The following is a 20000-nucleotide window of genomic DNA, read 5'->3' on the forward strand; positions in this document are numbered from 1 at the left end:
AGAAAGCTGTTTGTATTTTTATTTCCTACATATTATACATTTACACTTTTCTTCTAGGATGTACCTCTATATCAATTGAAACGCCCTAATCCTTCTGGTTGACCCTTTATTAATCATTTGATCCTTGGTAAATAAAACGTCATTCTGCCATTACGGGATCAGTATCTCCAGAAATCTCTACTAATGTACATGTGACTAAAAACTCTAAAGAGTCTTGTCTTGTATAACGTATTGTACGAAAAATCTATCAAGAAAAGAAAAGTGCAGATAATTTCCTAAAGTCCGTCCATAAAACACCAGATCTGTCCCTAATCTTGTCGGTTTCATAAAAAATAAGTGAAAATAATAATTACTTCGGTGTTGGTAATTTATGAAAATTGTTTTAACTTTTACGAGTGCGAAATTTTTCCCCCATTAAAATTTTTGGGAACATTAATTTTATGATCATTTTGCAGTAGGTACCTACTCTTCGTACCTACCCCATTATTCGAAATTTTCAGTGGACATTATTTTACCAGACGTCAACCCTCGCTTCACCCTTCGACGGGTAGTAAATTATTCATTAATTTCTCCTTTGTAGTAAGCACCTCGCTATCCTATTTTCATTAACTATTATTAAATTTTATTATTATAAATTAATAATTACTTTTCTTCTTTCCTAAAAACTTATCGCCTTTTTACTCGAAAACGTTAACTTTGTGGAATTTGTGGGGAAAAAATGAACTACATACACGTTTCGTGGAAACGGTTGTGGTGGACTTTGGTCGTCATTTTGTGCGGTGTTGTGACATTTCCGAGACGGGTGGATCTAAAACCAATCAACGCTGCTAGTCATGTCCTGGGATTGGATGAACATGTAAGTTGATAACTGTGGGTGAGTACGGGGTAATGTCTGCCAGGTCACGGTCAGACCGTCTGACGTACGTAGATTCGTAGAAGCTTAACCCATCCTTTAGGGCTGTTTGCCCCTACACCTAAGCCTCGGGGTGAGATTTTTGTGTAAAGGAGTGTCCACACGTAGTCGACTCCGTCAACCACCCGTTGCATCGATCGATGTCGACTGAAACCGTACACTGCCTCGACGACATAGATTCACCTCATCGATCGACGGCGTCGACTAAGTGTGGACACAGTTTAACACAATAGTACCTACATAGCTTCAATATTCATTAAAATCGGCAAAGGGTTCAAGAGTTATCTACTAAAACCCCGACGCAAGTTGTGACTTTTGTTAGAAATGAATAGCTCATCCGTAAAGGGGATTTAGCTAAAAATAAAATTGACCTGGGAAGAGTCATATTCCCAAATTGTCCGTTTAAAACTGAGCACTCACTTTGTTCCCTCCTGTGGGTGAGTACGGGTAATGCCTGCCAGTTACACCCAGACCGTCTGACATACGTAGATTCTTAGAAGTTCCCAGCCTTTAGGACTGTTTCCCCTACACCTAAGCCTCGGGGTGAGCTTTTCGTGTAAAGAAGTGTCCACACATAGTCGGCCCCGTCAACTGACCGTCGATCGATGTCGACTGAAACCGTACACTACCTTGACAACATAAATTCACCTCTTCACCTGGTCGGTCGACGGCGTCAACTATGTGTGGACACAACTTAACACAATAGTACCTACATAGCTTCAATATTCATTAAAATCGGCAAAGGGTTCAAGAGTTATCTACTAAAACCCCGACCCAAGTTGTGACTTTCGTTAGAAATGAATAGCTCATCTCTAAAGAGGGGATTTAGCTAAAAATAAAATTGACCTGGGAAGAGTCATATTCCCAAATTGTCCGTTTAAAACTGAGCACTCACTTTGTTCCCTCAATAAATCGAGTTCAGAGTGACGTCATACCGTTTCCTGTTGTTTCCTAGAATCAGGACCTAGGATATGTCACGTCAAGCTATTGAGTTCAGTGTCATTTCTATCAATTACCAACCTTACTGAGCTACTAGAAATATGCTCTGTACTATGTACCTATGTTTTATAGTCCTATACCTAGGTACTTACTGTAAGGCTATTGTGATAAAAAGAAAAAAAAATCGGGCGATGCGCTACGAGGTAGTCTGATGGTGGGCGTTTATATCTAGTTCAAGAGCATTGTCTCCTGATCCGCAGGTTCTAGGTTCAAATCCCGACGGGAGCGGATTTTTTTTTTTTTTTAAATTTTCCGATTCCGGAGAACATGGGTTCTTTCTTATATCAACCTGACCTGCATATTATATGGCAACCTCCGCTCCGTATCCGATCGAGTCTCACATTGAACTTGCATGCTGGTGATCTCGAGTTCAATTCTCTGCTCGATAGAAGTTTTTTTTAAACTTTTCTGTATTTGGATTTTGGGGATCACCAGTGGCGTAGCGTCCATGTAGGGCGTGTATGACGGCCATACACTCAAAAATTCCACTCAAATACCCTTAAATATTGACTTTAAATAATTATTAGATACATATTGTGATAGAAATTAGTGTCCGCCCTACACTTGGAGTTAGACCACGCTACGCCACTGGGGATCACTAATAAATTCGTCCTGTTGGGTTGTATTTAAAATAATACTACTTCTCGTATTCGATGCGAATACTATTATTTTCGTATGGTAACGAAAGAATAGAAGTACCTAGGTACTATTCGTTTCAATACAACCCAAAAGTTAGAATGGACCTTCACAAAATAACTTCGTCTTTTCTGATTTCAGGACATCCGTAAGATCCAATACATTCCACAATACCATTGCTTGCGGTACCGCAAACTTGATCTCATCAAACGATGTCGAAACTCCCTGTATAACGACATCACCAAGAAGTTGAGAAAGTCTTTCACCTCAGCAGGAGAACCGGTGGATGGGGGCAACCGGAGAGGCGTTTGGTGAAACCGCATCAATCGTTGGAATCGTTCTCCTGATGTTTACACAGATTGGCTGTACAGTAGAACCTAGATTATTTCAACTATTTGGGACTGAGGGTAGTTGAAATGATCGAGGTTCTGTTGAAATAATCGAAATTCCGTTTAAAACAATGGAAATACGACCAAATTTAGTGGTACAAAAGAACAAAATAGGGAAGAAATACCTTTTTATTTTGAAATTAAATTAAACAAACCAAGAAACAAACAAAAAAACACGTCTTCGGTATTGTTTTCTTCGTCATTAGTCTCATTATTTGAACTTTCAATGATCTCTTCCTCTGATAAAGTAGGACTTCCTTGAAAGATAGGGAAAAACCCTGATTTTTGGAGTTGAAATAATAGAGAGTTGATATAATGGAGGTCGAAATAATCGAGGTTCTACTGTATTTTCTTTTCGGAAACTGAAACTATTTCCCTTTCTCAAAATGGCGTTTTCCCTTTAGACTGAAATCTTTTGATCTTCGACTGTTGCGAATGTGCCAAAGTCACCTAAGTGTGTCATTTCAGACGCTACCACGCCACCTATAACCTATAAGTGGTTAAACTAAGTTCCGTGTTTTCCTATTAAAGAGGGGAAATGGTCTTGGTTTCTGAAAGGAAAATAATTGTGATTATGACCTGTGCCCGCTGCCGCTTACGAGTCACGCTAAGGTGATTGTGGTTTAGAATTTACCGCCTGAAATCATTGCAGACTTTCCGTACCCATGAAAGTTCCTTGTTTTTATTTATTTAAATTCTTTTTATATTTTTATTTATGAAAATAGAAACATACCTATTTATTTGTTTTGTTTTATCTTTGTGACTACCTATTTGTATCATTTGTTAGTAATTTGTTTTGTTGTTACCTGCGTTTTGTTTAGTACTCTTTTACTTATGGTTTTAAAGTTTGCCCCTAATAATGATCTGCAAATCGATCCTTCTTATTTTCTGCTCAGTTTTTTGAAATTTCTCTATAGGAGAGTTCCGTTCCGACAGAGGAAACTTGCACAGTATCCGAAGAAAACCAGTGCGAACTAGATCTTTTTATAACAATCTTACATAGGTAAAACATTAGATGATCATTATAATAAATTGATTGACTGACGTCTAATACCGATTCCCTTCGCATGAGAGAGAGAGAGAGAGAGAGAGAGATTTATGGTGGAGTTGCTAAAAATTCAAAAAGTAAATTCAAATTTTCATCATTCGTTCCGATTAGGCCAAAACCACGTAAATTTATGTTGACATCATCAAAAACCTAGGGACGTCAAATATGTGCCCCGCCCCCGGGTTGTTCCGCTGTTATTTATTTGAACTATTATAAATTACATTCGGACGAAGGGAGGGTACCCTGTCCGATATTTCGTCTCCCCTTCCCTAAAATTTATTTTTCCCCGAAATGTGTGTGTTTTTTTTTTTTTTTTTTTTTTTTTTTTTTTTTAAATTTTTTTTTTTTTTTTTTTTTTTTTTTTAATAAATTTCAATTTTTTATCCTTTGGCAGAACTTGTTTTCAGATAGGCAGCAGTCCAGGTACAAATAAAAACATGTTTTTGATTAATTCACTTCTCTCCTCCCATTTTTCGTTCTGTCCCTCCTTCCTCGTTTGTTTCCCTCCCTCTTCCTTCCTCTCCGTTTCTGCTAATCCTTTCCTCTCTACCTTTTCTCTTCTTCTCCCCCTTTCTCTCGTCCTTCTCCTTCCTCTCTCCCCATCTTCCACTTCAATCCTGTTGTTACCTCTTCATTCTCTCACCCTGTCCCTTTCCTATTTTTATCCCTACTTCTCTCCTCCTCCTTCGCTGACTCTCCTCCCCTTTCCCCGCCATTTTTGCTAATCCTTCGCTCGTCCACTCCTCCTCTTTATTTTTGGCTTTACTTCTCTCTTCTTCCATTCTCACTCTCAAATAGGTAGGTACCAACTTCTTCCTCATTCTCTCCCCCTCTTTCTCTTCCTCCCAATCTTCCCAACTTCTGCCCCTCTCTCTCATACTCTTCTCTTCTCACTCTCTCCTACTCTTTCTCTTTCTATTCCTCCCAATCTTCGCTACTTCTCCCTCGCTCTCTCCCCCTCTTTCTCTTCCTTTTAAATTTCTCCCTCGCTCTCCCCGGGCCTCTTCTCTTCTCTTCTCGATGGGATGTATTATGTTGAGCGGATTGCATTGTCTCCCCTTCCATCAGCACCCCCCCTCTTTTTCTCCAACACTGGTTTTCACTGATAGATCTATAATTAATGTTCCCGATGTATATGTGAAGTTTACTCTGGCAATGATGCAGTGTCGAAGCTCGGATGGACTGTAAGGATGGTTTGAGGGTTTTAACAAGCTCACTAATTGAGTAGTCTCGTAATGTCTTATAAGTTCACTGGAAAATTGGAAATTGTAATAAAACTATTATACATAGTTTCCTTGTGAGTGATGCCAATCCTGGTTGTTCCAAGACCGAACAAAGCTTGTTCGTTAGAAGTCCGAGCAGAGGTTGGTCGGTCTTGGAACGGCTGGCTGTCTTTTATTTTTCTTCTCTCTTTGCTTTTGGGACGTTAAGACCTCAGCAGTTCCCTACAGTATCCTGTAACAAACGTCTTCAAAGAAAGAACATTTCAAATTGTATGAACGCCTGGTAACTACCTGAGTATGCAATGTGCTTACTTCCGTTTCCGGAACCACCTCTAAATAATCTTGAACTTCCAAAAGTTTGGAACTTGAACAGCTCAGGACTTTCCGTTCAAGATATTGGTGGTGGTATTCCGGTGGTAGAAGGATTGGGTGGCTAGACCTCCCAAGAGCGCCGGATTGTCTTCATGGCTTGACGTTCGGGCTCCTTCTATGTCCTCATTATTCGTCTCATTTCTAGACAGCGGGGAGATTCCTAGCACCCTCTCTCCATTCAAGGAGTGCCCCGTACCTACTGAGAGCCGTGTTGTTGTTTCTGCCTGTCATTGAGATGATTTTGGTTGGTGAGATTACCGCTCACCCGGTCCTTAACAGAACTTGGCCATTACACTCACAATTCTTGCATGCAGTTTAGTAAAAGAAAAAAAGACTTGCATTAGGTTGTATCATGCAATGTTACCAGCCCCCGGGACGTGGACCGGCCTGTTAAGATTTGTCTAGGTGCACACAGTTACAGCTTTCGCCGCCTGTGTGCCCTAGACCGAGGGCCTGCAATGTGCTAAATACAAAGGAATCCATACCACAATAATGAAATTCTGTCCGGGTTTATTTTCAGAGTCGTAAGTATAGGTTCCGTCGCCTCTGTTTTCCCACAGGTAGATACCTAGGTTATCTGACTAATAAATTTAAATTGTTATCATAATAGGTACACGGGATATAAATTATTTACGACATCTATGTATTATTAAACCCCTACCCCATTCTGCCAATGGAATCAGGGAGCATTGAATAATCTCTCTCAAGCCTTCAGTCAGACTGACCTTTTCCTATGTATTATTAAACCCCTACCCCATTCTGCCAATGGAATCAGGGAGCATTGAATAATCTCTCTCAAGCCTTCAGTCAGACTGACCTTTTGGATTGTTGATCTCTATCTTCCCAAAATGGCTAGGATTGAGGCTTTTGGGGATTGAAAATTGGAGATTGAAGTGTAAGCCCCAGTGACCGCTGTTTTCAAAATTTGAATGGAAGGAAGATAGTTAGGTACCTACTGGGATAAAAGCCTCATGTGTTGGTTGATCTGTCTATTTTGGAAAAAAAACAGGCGCGAAATTTAAGGATAGGCCATTTTTTTAACACCTGTATAAATTAAGGCCTAAAATATCCTGATTTTTTTATTATTATTTTAACAGTACTCACTAGTCATAAACCTTCATTAAAATGTAGATTTTACCTCCAAGGTTTACAGTCCCATTTTAAATTAGCCCATTAAGCCAAAGTGCGACGTTGAATTGTACCCAAAAGAAAAGGCTCATTACATAGGCAAAAAAAAAGTTATACCTACATCAAAAAAGGTAGGTACCTACCTAAGTTTAAATTGTAATATCTGGTAGGGTACTGCTCGTACTATGATGTACAAAACAGTAAATTTACTGGAGAGTAAATAAACCAAGCTGGGGGGAAAAAAGTTACCGTCAACTTATTCTGTCCCAAAAGAGAAGTGAAAAAAAAAGGATCTAAAAAAAGGAAAATAAAAAGAATGGGAAGAAGAATAGGTCGAAAAAGGGGAGGAAAAGGAATAAGAAGAAGAAAGAGGAAGAAGTAGATGCAGAAGAAGAAGGAGGAGGAGGAAGAGGAGGAGGAAGAGAAGAAGGAGGAGGAGAAGAAAAAGAAGAAGAAGAAGGAAAAAAACAGAGAGAACATGTAGGTAAATGTAAATTTACACATCCCATTCATTCGTTTTCTTTCGCTCCCCCTCTATCTCCCTCTTTCCTTCCCCTTCTTCCTATCCATCCCCACCCCTCCCTCTCCCCCTACTTTAATCCCATGGTTTCCATTAGGAAAGCTTTCGAAAAAAAAAGACTGACTTTTAAAGTTATAAAAAGGGTCTCTAAAAAAGAAAAAAAAAAGAAGGAGGGAGAGAGGAAGGTAGGGAGAGAGAGAGAGAGAGAGAGAGAGAGAGAGAGAGAGAGAGAGAGAGAGAGAGAGAGAGAGAGAGAGAGAGAGTCTCGAAGGAGAGTTTAGAATGAAAATTCAGAGAAAATGTCGGGTGGATTAAATTTTAAATTGAAATAAATATTTTACGGGCCTTGTGCTGGACCATCGGTTTTTTCTGGAGAAATTGGAAAAAGTGAAAAACTAATTTTCCAATTGGCTCATGGCGGCTCAATGTAAGATGAAAAAAGTCTAGAAATGTAAAAAAGAAGAAGAACATGGATTAAAACCTTTTGATTAATACCTCAGATTACCTAGTGCCCTAGTAGGTAGGTTGATAATGAGAACAACATTTCTGTCAAGTCAAATTTTGTATCTTAAATTGTATGAACGCCTGGTAAATAACTAAGTATGCAATGTGCTCAGCATGATACACAAGTTATGTATCTACCTTCAGGGTCGCTTAAATCGTTCAATCATAGCTAATCTATCTTTTGCTAGATCACAGTGATGGGACGAGAATGCTCCACACACGCGCCACTCAGGGTCAATAAAAAAATTTGAATTGGCTCATGGTGGCTCTCAATGTAAGTTAAAAAAAGTCTAGGAATTGAAAGAGAAAAAAGAAACGGATTAAATTTGAACACGTAGGTAGGTACATACCTAGGACATAGGTACCTAGTTATACCTACCTTTTGATTGAAGAACACCATTTTGTCAAGTCATTCGAGATCTTAAATTGTATGACCGCCTGGTAACTAACTGAGTATGCAATATGCATGATATCTATTCTACAGTTGGTCGACTTCATTTCACTATTATCTTTCTGAATCGCAGTGATGGGACGAAAATGCTCCACACACGCGCCACTCAGGGTCAATATAAAAATTTGGTGAGCATCGATATTGCCTAATAAATTGGGTGTGTAAGCTAATTTGAAACGTCACACCTTTCTTCTTTCTCTAAGCATACATCTCCCTTGAGCCTTTGTCCTGGACAAGAATAATGGGGTAGGCAGAAAGAGAGAGAAAAAAGGGAAGCGTGAGAGCGAGCGAGAGAGAGAGAGAGAGAGAGAGAGACTTGAACGGCAGAAGACAGTATTTCTTTTTCTTTTTTTTTTAATTTCAAAAAAGGCATTTTAAACTTGAACGGCAGAAGACAGTATTTCTTTTTCTTTTTTTTTTAATTTCAAAAAAGGCATTTTAAATAGGTACCTCTACCTTTGTGGTAGGTAGTCCTTTTTGCTTTTTTCTCATGATAAGTACCAGGTACCTACGACACTTGGAAAGGTTGATTTAATTAATTGTGTCAGTCCGAATCAAAAATATTAAAGAGCACGTTCTCATTTATTTACTGTCGACCTCGAGAACATTTCAAACCCTTCTCACAAACTCGAACCTATATTAAAGGTAGACTCCAACCTATGTTAAAATCCAACCTATTAGCTCTCATAGCGTTACCTCCATGTCCCTAAGTTTGCCACCTCAATTGCCCGTCGACCCGAATTAGTTTTCCCTTAGCTAGGTACCATATTTATCACCTCCAAGGTTTCAGCAATATTAGGCTGAGGTGACCTCGGATTTAACGCCATTTTCATTAGAAATTCAGGTCACTCGCTGAACTTGGAAAATTATTGAGACCGTTCGTTTTCCGTTGAAATAACAGCTCTTTCCATATTGGACGTAGGTAGTAGGTAGGTATACTTCTAAAAGTCCGTTTTTTTTATTATTATTAAAAATGTCTTACGATTCTTAGCTATCAAGTTCAGGTATAGGTACTACGGTATCGGCATGCTATGACACAGACCACATGAGTGGTCTAAAGTAGCAGTTGTTTCATTGGCATACGAAATAAAAACGGCAGTGAAACACTCATATCATCCCTAAAATTGTTTATTCTTTTACTCTTCTCTCTCTATGAAAGAGTTCCGTTCCGACAGAGGAAACTTGTACAATATCCCAAGAAAACCAGTGCGAACTAGAATACATCAAATGCAAAAGCGAAAGCGATCAGAAATCATCATATGTAGAGAGAGAGAGAGAGAGAGAGAGAGATTTATGGTGGAGTTGCTAAAAATTCAAAAAGTAAATTCAAATTTTCATCATTCGTTCCGATTCGTCGCAATTGATTTGATGTTCAATTTTACAATAGGTATGATCTCAATGGATTTATTCTGATTATAATAGGTAATACCTAATAATTATTATTGTTCCATTATTTATCCCCCGCTTCTCGTCCCTTGATACCTGCCTGAATAAATTCACAAAGTGAGAAAGCCTCATTTTGTAGATACCCCACCCCCTGGTTTCTATAGGTACCTAGGCATTGTGATAATAAATGACATTATTAAAATTTATGGAAATATTTCCTCAATAAAAACCAAAAATAATTCCACAATTTGTATCTACCTACCTATATTATTGCATTTACCTATTTATAGATACCTAATGTATTAATACCTGATACAGTTATAAACACACGTATAGACAGGTAGGTAATTTACTTTTTTTTTTGCCTGAATGTGTTTATTTATTAAAGTTCTGTTTGTACCTACCTACCTACATCAGAGGGGGCCATTCAAATTTCAATGGGAGCAAAAATTAATTGCTTTTTTACCAAAAATTTTTTGAGTCTGCTCCATTCGATAAAAATGTAGAAAAATAATTCTGTACTGTTTATACATTCACACGTGCGATCCCCAGCCTAGTTATACCTACGAGAAAAAATACACACGAGTTCATTCATAATAATGTATGTATAATTTTTATTTTACACTTTTGATATATAAGTAGTATAATATTAATCGATAGAATAAACTGTGAAAGAGATAAAAATAAAGTATTTATTAACAATTAAATAAAACATTATCATAGAATACATTAGCTAAGCCCTTGAACCGTTAGGTAAACAATTAAGAGAGTATTTTGGTAAAAAGTAGTATAGTAACTTTGTATTTAATATATGAAGTACATGAATTCAATATTCAATTATTTAAATTTATTAGCAAAAGTACTCTAGTACCTATTTTTATCTATTAATTTTTTTTTTTTTTTTTTTTTTTTTTTTTTTTTATCCACGTGCACTCAGGACAGTTAAGAGAAGGTAACGTATAACCTAGGGCCTAGGGTGTATCATAAACCCAAACCCTGTCCAAAGTAAAATAGTTTTCCAAGTTTTCCAAGAACCAATATTAGTGTCTACGAGAATCTATTTATGAAGCATGCAGATTATTCTTGATACAAATATTCTGCATTCTCCAAAGCAAGCTGCCCGAGTTTTTATCCTGGGAAAAATCAACCCCATCGAAATTCTCATTCCGTTTATTACGGAAAAAATACGGCTACCTAATACTACATCCGTGTACCAGAGTGTACCTACATAGTAAAGCCTTTAGATTAGCTTGGCGGATGAGCGCATGGGTTTACAAGAATTCCCAACAAAGGCTCCAACAGACGTATGTGTGGTTAGTTGCTGTGAGTTTCGAGAGTATTTTGGTAAAAAGTAGTATAGTAACTTTGTATTTAATATTATGAAGTACATGAATTATTTAAATTTATTAGCAAAAGTACTCTAGTACCTATTTTTATCTATTACATTTTTTTTTTCTTTCAATAACACTTTTTTTAAACACATTATCTAGAATTTCCATGAGTTGGTATACAATGTGTACACTCGTACGTAGTACGTACAAACAAAAGTTAATTATTGTTTACTAGGATGATGTAAATAATAGGTAGGTAGTATTAATTCATAATAATTTATACTGGGATAACATTATCACCTACCTGGGACACATAAATTATTTCAAATGGCGTATAAAATCCATGAAAATGAACAACCCTTTTTTTGGTCTGTAAAAAAAAGTACCTAGGTACCTATCAAAGTATTTAATAGTTTTACTATTAATAATCCAAGGTACTCATATCCATGCAGGCATCATTTCTTAGTTAGCAACTTGGGAAATTTAACAAGATCGCTTTTCATTTCGTCTTCAATTACACTTTACGTTTTAGTCCTTCGGGCCAGATTGTGTGTTCAAAAGTGAACTCTTGTGCAAACAATGTCCTTTATTATTTGTCTAGGCCTAGGAGAGAGTTGTTCACCAAGTTTTTTTTTTATAGAATTTGCGAAGTCCTAATTAGTCCCAGCTAGGAGTCTCATAACATGATCACTTTTGTTCTCAATAAATTGCAGATAGGGTACCTACCTAAATAATAAAATAACACCTTAGCTCGAAAATGTAACAGGGAATAATACAAATTTGCTTTCATACCATGGACTGGGGATTTTAACAAAACAATGAAGAAGCACGGGGTTACAAGGGATTTATTTTTCAATTTACACATAAAGAGAGGATTTGACAACACCTATAAAGTTTGGGGAGATTTTAGTTCATAGTAAATTAAAATTTACGACATTAAAGGAAAACAAATGAACAAGGAATGGTGTGCTTTTAAAATAAACAATAAAATTGCAAAAGCTCAAGAGTGTATAAAAAAAAGTAAAACAGTTACTTTCCTATGAAAGCGCGAACTTTGAATACGTACATAATTTATCTTCATGCGGAGTATAACTGACAAACAATACGGCAAGTTTCTCGAGGAATGGAAAGAAGAAAGCAGCCATACAATCAACATTGGAGGATTCTATAGAAAGGATAAGCGACAGAAAATGCCTCAGCTGATACCTTTGTTTGGGTGTAGGTCGAAATTGCCATAGACGAGATAATTCTGGCTCTTCTGCCTTGTAAGCGCTAAGTTGCGGGTTCGATTTTCGTCAGGGGTGGATTTTATCCTAAACAGATGAGGTTGGCTTTCTCCTTTCCGAGAACGAAAGGTTGGCTTTCTCCTATTCTGTCTTCCTTCTCTCTTCGCTTTCGGAACGATAAGACCTGGGCAATTACGAATCTCTCTTTCAAATCTCTTCAAAAAAGTTCCATCTGATCCGTTTAATTTCAAGTTCCTTTTATTTACAGAATGGTACAAGGGTATTAGGTAATAGGTATGTTTCCTCTCTCAGAAGTATCATAATTCGAACGGTACCTAATACCTAAGTAATTACCCATCTTCATTTTAAAAGGAATCTTTTAAAAAAGTTTCAAGAGTGTTGAAAATTTGAAAAATTACACTTCAAAGGGAAAATAAAGAGGTAAATAAAGAAAGTTAGGCAAATACTTGACACCCACGTGAAATTTTCCAAGTAGGTACCATAACTATTGAAATTTTCTGTTCAAAAAGAAGATTTTTCGGCAACTTCAAGTGAACGGAAATCTTTCAAAAAAAAAGTAATTTCGTTCTTTTTAATACAAAGAAAGTAGAAAGTTCATACTTTCAGTTTTGTTGCAAAAGATTTTTTTCATTATTATTATTAAAATTGTGTAAGATTTGTATCTTACAGTATGTACAGTACAGTAACAGTTAAAATCTAAAATAATGTTATTCCATGATTTTTTCATTTTTATTTTTCGAAAGCACTTTTTCGTAATAAATTTCATTTTCAAGTTCACCAAACCTCGTAGTGTTTTTGACAAGAACTCTTTTCTGTTTTTTATTTGTGTTTAATGTCCTCCCATTTGAAGCTTTTGGAAAAAAAAACTGAATTTTCAAACGAGTAAAGTTAAATGACCCTAGAGTGGTCTTCTAATATTCTAACTTAAACAAAACCTGAAACACAAACAAAATAGTCATCCTTTGACGATTTGTATAAATTTTGGACGTGCCAAGTCCCCAAAATTTCTACGGAAACGTTGATGACATCTTTGTCTGCTTATTCTTCGATTTCCCTTAACCATTCCAGAATTTCAGTTTTCTATGGTAGACATACCTATATTATTTAAAAAAATATTTTCAGATACCTATAATGGTCCTAGATATTTATCCACGTGCACTCAGGACAGTTAAGAGAAGGTAACGTATAACCCAAACTCTGTCCAAAGTAAAAGAGTTTTCCAAGAACCAATATTAGTGTCTACGAGAATCTATTTATGAAGCATGTAGATTATTCTTGATACAAATATTCTGCATTCTCCAAAGCAAGCTGCCTGAGTTTTTATCCTGGGAAAATTCAACCCCATCGGAATTCTCATTCCGTTTTTACGGAAAAAATACCGCTACCTAATACTACATCCGTGTACCTACATAGTAAAGCCTTCAGATTAGCTTGGCGGATGAGCGCATGGGTTTACAAGAATTCCCAACAAAGGCTCCAACAGACGTATGTGTGGTTTAGTTGCTGTGAGTTTCTCTAGTTGATATATTTTATGTATGAGTGGAGAATTTCGGTGGTTGCTTGGAAGAGCTCAAGTAGACGAGAGAAGTCTGTCCGCTTGTAAAAAGGAAAAACCTATGTTTGTCCATGTCCAAGTCAGATCAACAAAATATTATTTATTTCGCTACCTATCTCTAGGTAGGTAAGGTACTCTATTCGTATTTCAGTGATGTATACAACAGTTTGGATAGCTATACCTATATTTTATAAAGCTGTACTTGTTAAATTCAAGGCGCTGTGATTTATTTCTTGAAGCAGAGAAAGTTTTCTGGCTGGGAAAATATTATTTGGGTCACTTTGACAAAACAGTAGCAGAGAGTGGACAGGGGACTCTACTCGTACCTACCCTGTATATAACGGCATTCAAGATTATAATTATTATTTCGTACCTACATTTCCAACCTTTTTTTTTAGCACAACCATCATCTCTTCATTTCATCTCCATTTTCCGTATCTCCACACCATTTTCTTCTTCAATCTATTCAGTTTATTATTATTACTATTACTACTACCTATGTATTACTATTATTATAATCGTTATTATTGTTACTGCAGTAATATCGCCCAGCAGTGTGTTTCATACATAACAAAGTAGGTAGCACAATTTAAATTTCCATCAGAAATCTTCATTAGTCGGAAACAGTGCCTACTATGTCTGTATGTAAATAATACCAGTCCGTGCAAGCTGGGAGGAGAGGTATGTACATTTGTACATGTTGGTCCGGTATAACAATTCAAATGTGGGCTGGATTTTTAATGTCTACATTTATTCACATACCACCTACCTTTCTATACGTACAATCTGTACATGGGTATGTAAATGAATGGTACCTACATACAATATACATACGTACATTCTCTGCTATAATCTTCATATTTATAGCTCGTTCGCGTATAACAATGACGCTTTATTAGATATGTATCGAATTTACCCAGCAACATATTTACATATCATCGATAAAAGTCAATTTCTACATGCTGGGGTTTCGATATGTGGCTTGGAAAGCTGTTCGCGTTTCAGTTTCATCGGTGTTCTGAATGCGGTTTCAACGCAAACATTTCGAACGCTGGTTGGTCACGCCATGTGGACTGTGACATTCGGATTGGTAAATATAATGTGGTCCGACCGAAATTGAAATGTAAATAGAGACCATACCACGTTGTTATACCTAGTTAAATGAACCTTCATAGTTAGAGCCCGTTTACAATCGGCGATTTATATTCTTCTTCTTCTTCTTCTTCTTCTTCTTCTTCTTCTTCTTCTTCTTCTACACTGACGTCATAGCAACCTCCATAGTAATTCTATTGACGATATCACACGAAAACCATGAATGAATTCGAAAGCTTTCCCCAGGTCGCAGGTGATACATTGTTGTCATTTTTTATAAGAGAAAATTGATTCCACCCACGTGTGGTAGACTTGAATGAAAATCTGGGACCGTCTGTTATCTTCAATGCAACCAAGCGGAATAGAAAATCCATTAATCACCTATAATTTTACTGTCAAAATTAACCCATTTCCTCTTGGTTTAATATCTTTCGAACAAAGAGTTTATAATGCAAGTATGGTACACTTTTACTTTCACAATATAAGGAAAGTAAAACTGAGTTACGGTCCCGAAATCAAAGAGAGAATGACAGGACAGGAAGTCGCTCCGAAACCGAAAATAAAATCCCGGACGGAAATCTAACCCGCGTACTAGCGCTTACAAGGCAGACGCGCTACCCTCCAAGGTAACTAAGCTGGCTGATGGAACTCTATCGGTAAATGACGAATAGAAAGAAGAAGAAAATGTATAAACATTTGGTAAAATATCTGAACATATTTTTTTTTTTTTTTTTTACAACTACAAGAATGTGGTAAGTGACGGAAAAGACGCGACTTGGAAGGTTACGGTCCCGAAATCAAAAAGAGAATGACAGGACAGGAAGTCGTTCCGAAACCGAAAAAAAAAATCCCGGACGGAAATCTAACCCGCGGTCTAATAGCGCTTACAAGGCAGACGCGCTACCCTCCGAACTAAGCTGGCTGATGGAACTCTATCGGTAAATGACGAATAGAAGGAAGAAGAAAATGTATAAACATTTAGTAAAATATCTGAACATTTTTTTTTACAACTACAAGAATGTGGTAAGTGACGGAAAAAGCACCGACTTGGAAAATTATATTAGTACGAGAGCATATCCCAGTTATACCAGCTTGTTGAATGGAATAATCTTATAAACCTGTTGGAAATTTGATTAAAAAGAGGATGGTAATGGTAGTGGCGTACAGTAAGTTAACAATTTGGGGAAGAGTGTTTTTTGTCTCTTCCTAAATGGGAATAGTCCCTTTTTATCCATTTTCTACCTTATAACTAGATGCCCTGAAAAATAGGACTTGCTTGACTTGTGTCCTTTAATCCCGAGGGGGATGTAGGGCCTCACCCTGAAAAATAGGACCTCCTTAATGCTGGACCAAAATGTACCCACATAGCTAGAGCTACTCATACAAATAATATAGTATTGTCTACAGAGTCGTAGATAGGTAGGTACAGTACAGACACAAAAGATCTCACCAAGTCGCAGTGACATAGGACTTAAAATATAGCTCATGGCCCTACTTATACCAAAACCATAGAGCCAACAGACAGTGAGTAGTACCTAGTCTTCCGCACCATCTGCCTGTCCCAGTTTCAGGAGCACATTCTGCCCAATTTTTCAAAAACTTCAACCACGTGTTTTGTCTCCACTGGGTGTAAATTATGGCTTTTATAAATGCGTATGGTTGAAGAAGATAAGACTATATATGAACACAAGGCACCTCTATTGGCAACTTGGTCCTCAATAATAATGGATCTGTAATGAGATTAATACGACAGTCTACCAATCAGGTGGAAAATACCTTTTTCCTAACTTTTTATAAGAGGACAAAAGCTAAAAATGTCAAATTGTTTTGAAAGTATTTTTCATATGCCAATACGAATGGTGTGCACAACTACCTGAAGATGTTGTCGATTTGGTGATGGAGAAAATACAAGATACTTTTAATGGATTTCTCAAGAATATTTTAGGAGGGTCATGATCGGTGTTCATTAATTGCCTATGATCTTCAGATACTAAACCAACTTGGTACATACAAGATCCAGCCAATCACTACGACAGGTACCTACACCTGATCAGGTCTACCTGATAGTGAGTGGCTGTGGCTGGCCGTTGTTTACAAAAAGTTCATTAAACAGATAACAGATCGTTTGTTATCTTGACGATGAGTATAAAATGCAACAAGGAAAAAAGAAATAAACACCCAGCAAAGAAACAGAGGACGAGGGGGAAATAATACGAAAAAAGGCGAAAGATGAAGAAGAAAAAGAAGAAGAAGAAAAGAAAATATTGTTCTATGAAAGAAGAAAGGATTTTTTTTTCTATTCTCGAAAATATAATATGGGAGTTTTCAGTCGGCTGCCTTTAGGAAATGCTGACTGCTGACGTAGCTATCGAACTCAGGGAGCTGGAAAACTCACAACTTCACGTTAAGAACTACCTACGACAGCTGGTAGGTATACAAGTACGTACGAGTAAGTATCATATTAAAGAAATTCTTCTTTGGTACTAGAAAACTAGTATCATCAATTCATCACCATCAGTACCAACCAGGTTGAAAAAAACAATAATGTTTAGAGACAAAAAAACAATAGATCAGTTGCGCTTACTTGGGTGATGTTTCAAAGTCATAGAGCAGGAAAAATGAGGACCAAGGGAATTTTTTTTTCTTCTACGACTTCTAGATCCCGAGATAAATCGATTTAAAACATACCGGTAAATCGTGAACTTTGACGTCACGGCATACGCTCCGTCGAAAATGTAACAGGGAATAATACAAATTTGCTTTCATACCATGGACTGGGGATTTTAACAAAACAATGTAGAAGCACGGGGTTACAAGGGATTTATTTTTCAATTTACACATTAAGAGAGGATTTGACAACACCTATAAAGTTTGGGGAGATTTTAGTTCATAGTAAATTAAAATTTACGACATTAAAGGAAAACAAATGAAATGACTAAATTAATTTATTAATGTAGGATAAAATTATCACAATATTATGATGAGCCTTTGTGAACTTTGCAAATTAGCAAAACAACACAAAAACTAATTAGGTTTTTATTTTATGTAAAAAATAAAATTGTAATTTATTTTAAAAGTTCATTTTTTTCGTATATTTATCCTAAACAGATAAGTTTCTTTCTCGGATCGGCTGGCTTTCTCCTATCCTGTCCACCTTGCTTCGATTGCGAGACAATAAGACTTCCGTTGTCAGTGCTCTCTCTATCAAACCTCTATCTTTTGAAAAAAAAAAGAAGTACCTATAATGGAGCAGTTGCAAAGGGGTAAAAATTATAAATAAATGGTCGATTCCTATGTAAAAAGTTGGGAAAAATCCAAATCTGAGGTCAACCTGAATATATATTATTTACAATACGATAAGGTAGGGGGAGTAGGTAGGTATGTACAAAAATAGTATGCAGGTATGCCTAACCCAGTATAGGTATAACTAAGGTCTAACTATAACAAAAACCCAATGTTTATAGCTGCGGCCACAACCAAACTCCGTTTAACTCTTGGAGTAAGCAATCTAATGGAGCAGTTGCAAATGGGTAAAAATTAAAAATAAATGGTCGATTCCTATGTAAAGAGTTGGGAAAAATCCAAATCTGAGGTCAAAACTCCGAAAAAATAACTGTAAAAGGTCGAAAATTCACTTTTTATTTCCTATTAAGCAACAAATTAAGGTAAAGTACAGGATTACCCGAAATATCCGAACAGTGTGTTTACTCGAAATAAACTGACTCCTGAATATATCGTACCTACTTGGAATGTTATTTATTGAGTTCATTTGACACATCTATTCAAACCCAACATGATGGAGATGGAACGAAACTTTACAAATTCAATTGAAGGAAGAATATAAAACATCGATCAATCTCGAGCTTATCTCGAGACAGAGATTTTTTCTTTTCAAAAGAGAGAACAAGTTCTAGCCATAAAGTTAGAAAATATTTCTATCTAAATCTACCCCTGTTTGGGCTCCCACAAAGAATGCGTTTGAATGCTTGCCGAAACTCTGGGCTGAACACAGTGTAAATAACAGGATTAAGCGTAGAGTTGAAGTAACCAAGCCAGAGGAAGAAGCTGGCTAAGTAGTCACTGATGTAGCAGGTTTGACAGAGAGGTAGAAGCAAAGCCATCATGAAGAAGGGTAGCCAACAGATGACAAAAGCTCCTGTGATGATAGCCAACGTCTTGGCTGCTTTCCTTTCCCTCTTCGCTTCCAGAGATTCTTTCTTTTCTTTCTTGGTAGGAGGAATTTTATGTTTAACCTGTACACATTCATTGTTATGATTAGACTGTGAAGCACCATTGTTATGGGTGATGGTGAATGCCGTGTTTGCTTCATTATTGATGCTGGTTCTCCGATCAGCATCAGAGTTGGAGTGACCATCTGCTAGTATAAGACTAGAACTTGTTGTGGCATTATTGATACCATTGTCTTCATCAATCACGTTGATTGATAATTTGTTCGGGGAAGGAGGAACAACATTCGTGCATTTTTTAATTCTAAAAAATTTCCGTTTCTTAAAAAATATAAAGTGAGAAGTTTTATTGTCGCTCGTGTCTGGTTTCTTGCCTGCCATGAGAACATTACGTTGTTGACGTCTCCGTCGTATTCTCTTGCGTGCTGTTTGATAGATTTTCCAGTAGAGTACCAGAATAACTAACAGAGGCACATAGAATGTAGAACATGTAGCGAAGATCTGATAGCCGACATCCTGGGACACCATACACTTCTGTTGATTGATCCTGTCCATGTATTCAGGATCTTTCCAACCTAACTGAGGTGCCAAGGATACGATGAATGCTACGGACCAGACCACCACAATCATCATGATAATCCTGTTGGCATTCCTGGTGTGGATGTAATCTACATTGGTCACAGCCCAGTACCTGCAACACAACGAAATTAACTTATTAATCGCAATGCAACAACACAGAGTGAAATAAGCAACATCTGCAAAGTCTGCAATATGCAATTAGGTACCTTCAAGAACAAAAGTGAAAAAGAAAACCACATGACGGCAGTGTATGAGTATAAACAGGAAACACAAAACACCTGTAATATCCCTGCCAGTGAGAAGTAAGAACGTAGGTACTTCACAATGTGACAACTGAAAAGGAAAATGTAATTTTCCCTCATGTCTAATAATATTATAATCTCCATGTCTCACACAACCTGATTGTTTTCTCATGAACAATGTGCATCAGGTTGTGCAAA

General features: G+C 37.0%; 2 protein-coding genes across 3 annotated transcripts in view; one reads left to right on the top strand and one right to left on the bottom strand.

Moving 5' to 3' along the window:
* The first annotated feature begins 159 nt into the window (after window positions 1-159).
* LOC108252420 lies at window positions 160-2948 on the top strand. Its single transcript, XM_017444167.2, has 2 exons — window positions 160-856; window positions 2690-2948. Exons 1-2 carry the CDS (start codon window positions 719-721, stop codon window positions 2861-2863), a joined length of 312 nt encoding a protein of 103 aa, XP_017299656.1. The 5' UTR covers window positions 160-718; the 3' UTR covers window positions 2864-2948.
* Window positions 2949-12669: 9721 nt separating this feature from the next.
* Window positions 12670-20000, bottom strand: part of LOC103509363 (5-hydroxytryptamine receptor-like) — an 81151-nt gene continuing 73820 nt past the window's right edge. The window contains exons 4-5 of one of the 2 annotated variants that reach the window (XM_017444168.2): window positions 18539-19672; window positions 12670-14028 (exon numbers count right to left, since the gene is read on the bottom strand). In XM_017444168.2, the coding sequence (XP_017299657.2) occupies window positions 18730-19672 (943 nt within the window). In that variant the 3' untranslated portion in view covers window positions 12670-14028; window positions 18539-18729. Of the gene's footprint in view, window positions 14029-18534; window positions 19673-20000 lie in introns of both variants that reach the window. The other variant, XM_026823729.1, reaches the window with a different exon arrangement.

The sequence above is a fragment of the Diaphorina citri genome, unplaced genomic scaffold, assembly GCF_000475195.1.
Source record: "Diaphorina citri unplaced genomic scaffold, Diaci psyllid genome assembly version 1.1 scaffold492, whole genome shotgun sequence".
In the NCBI taxonomy this organism is placed as follows: domain Eukaryota; kingdom Metazoa; phylum Arthropoda; class Insecta; order Hemiptera; family Psyllidae; genus Diaphorina; species Diaphorina citri.

What these genes read in the sequence shown, in the direction of transcription:
- LOC108252420 (XM_017444167.2), top strand. Translation starts at nt 719, where the DNA reads ATGAACTACATACACGTTTCGTGGAAACGGTTGTGGTGGACTTTGGTC. An exon ending in TCCTGGGATTGGATGAACAT is followed by an intron (nt 857 to 2,689) that starts GTAAGTTGATAA and finishes TTCTGATTTCAG; the next exon opens with GACATCCGTAAGATCCAATA.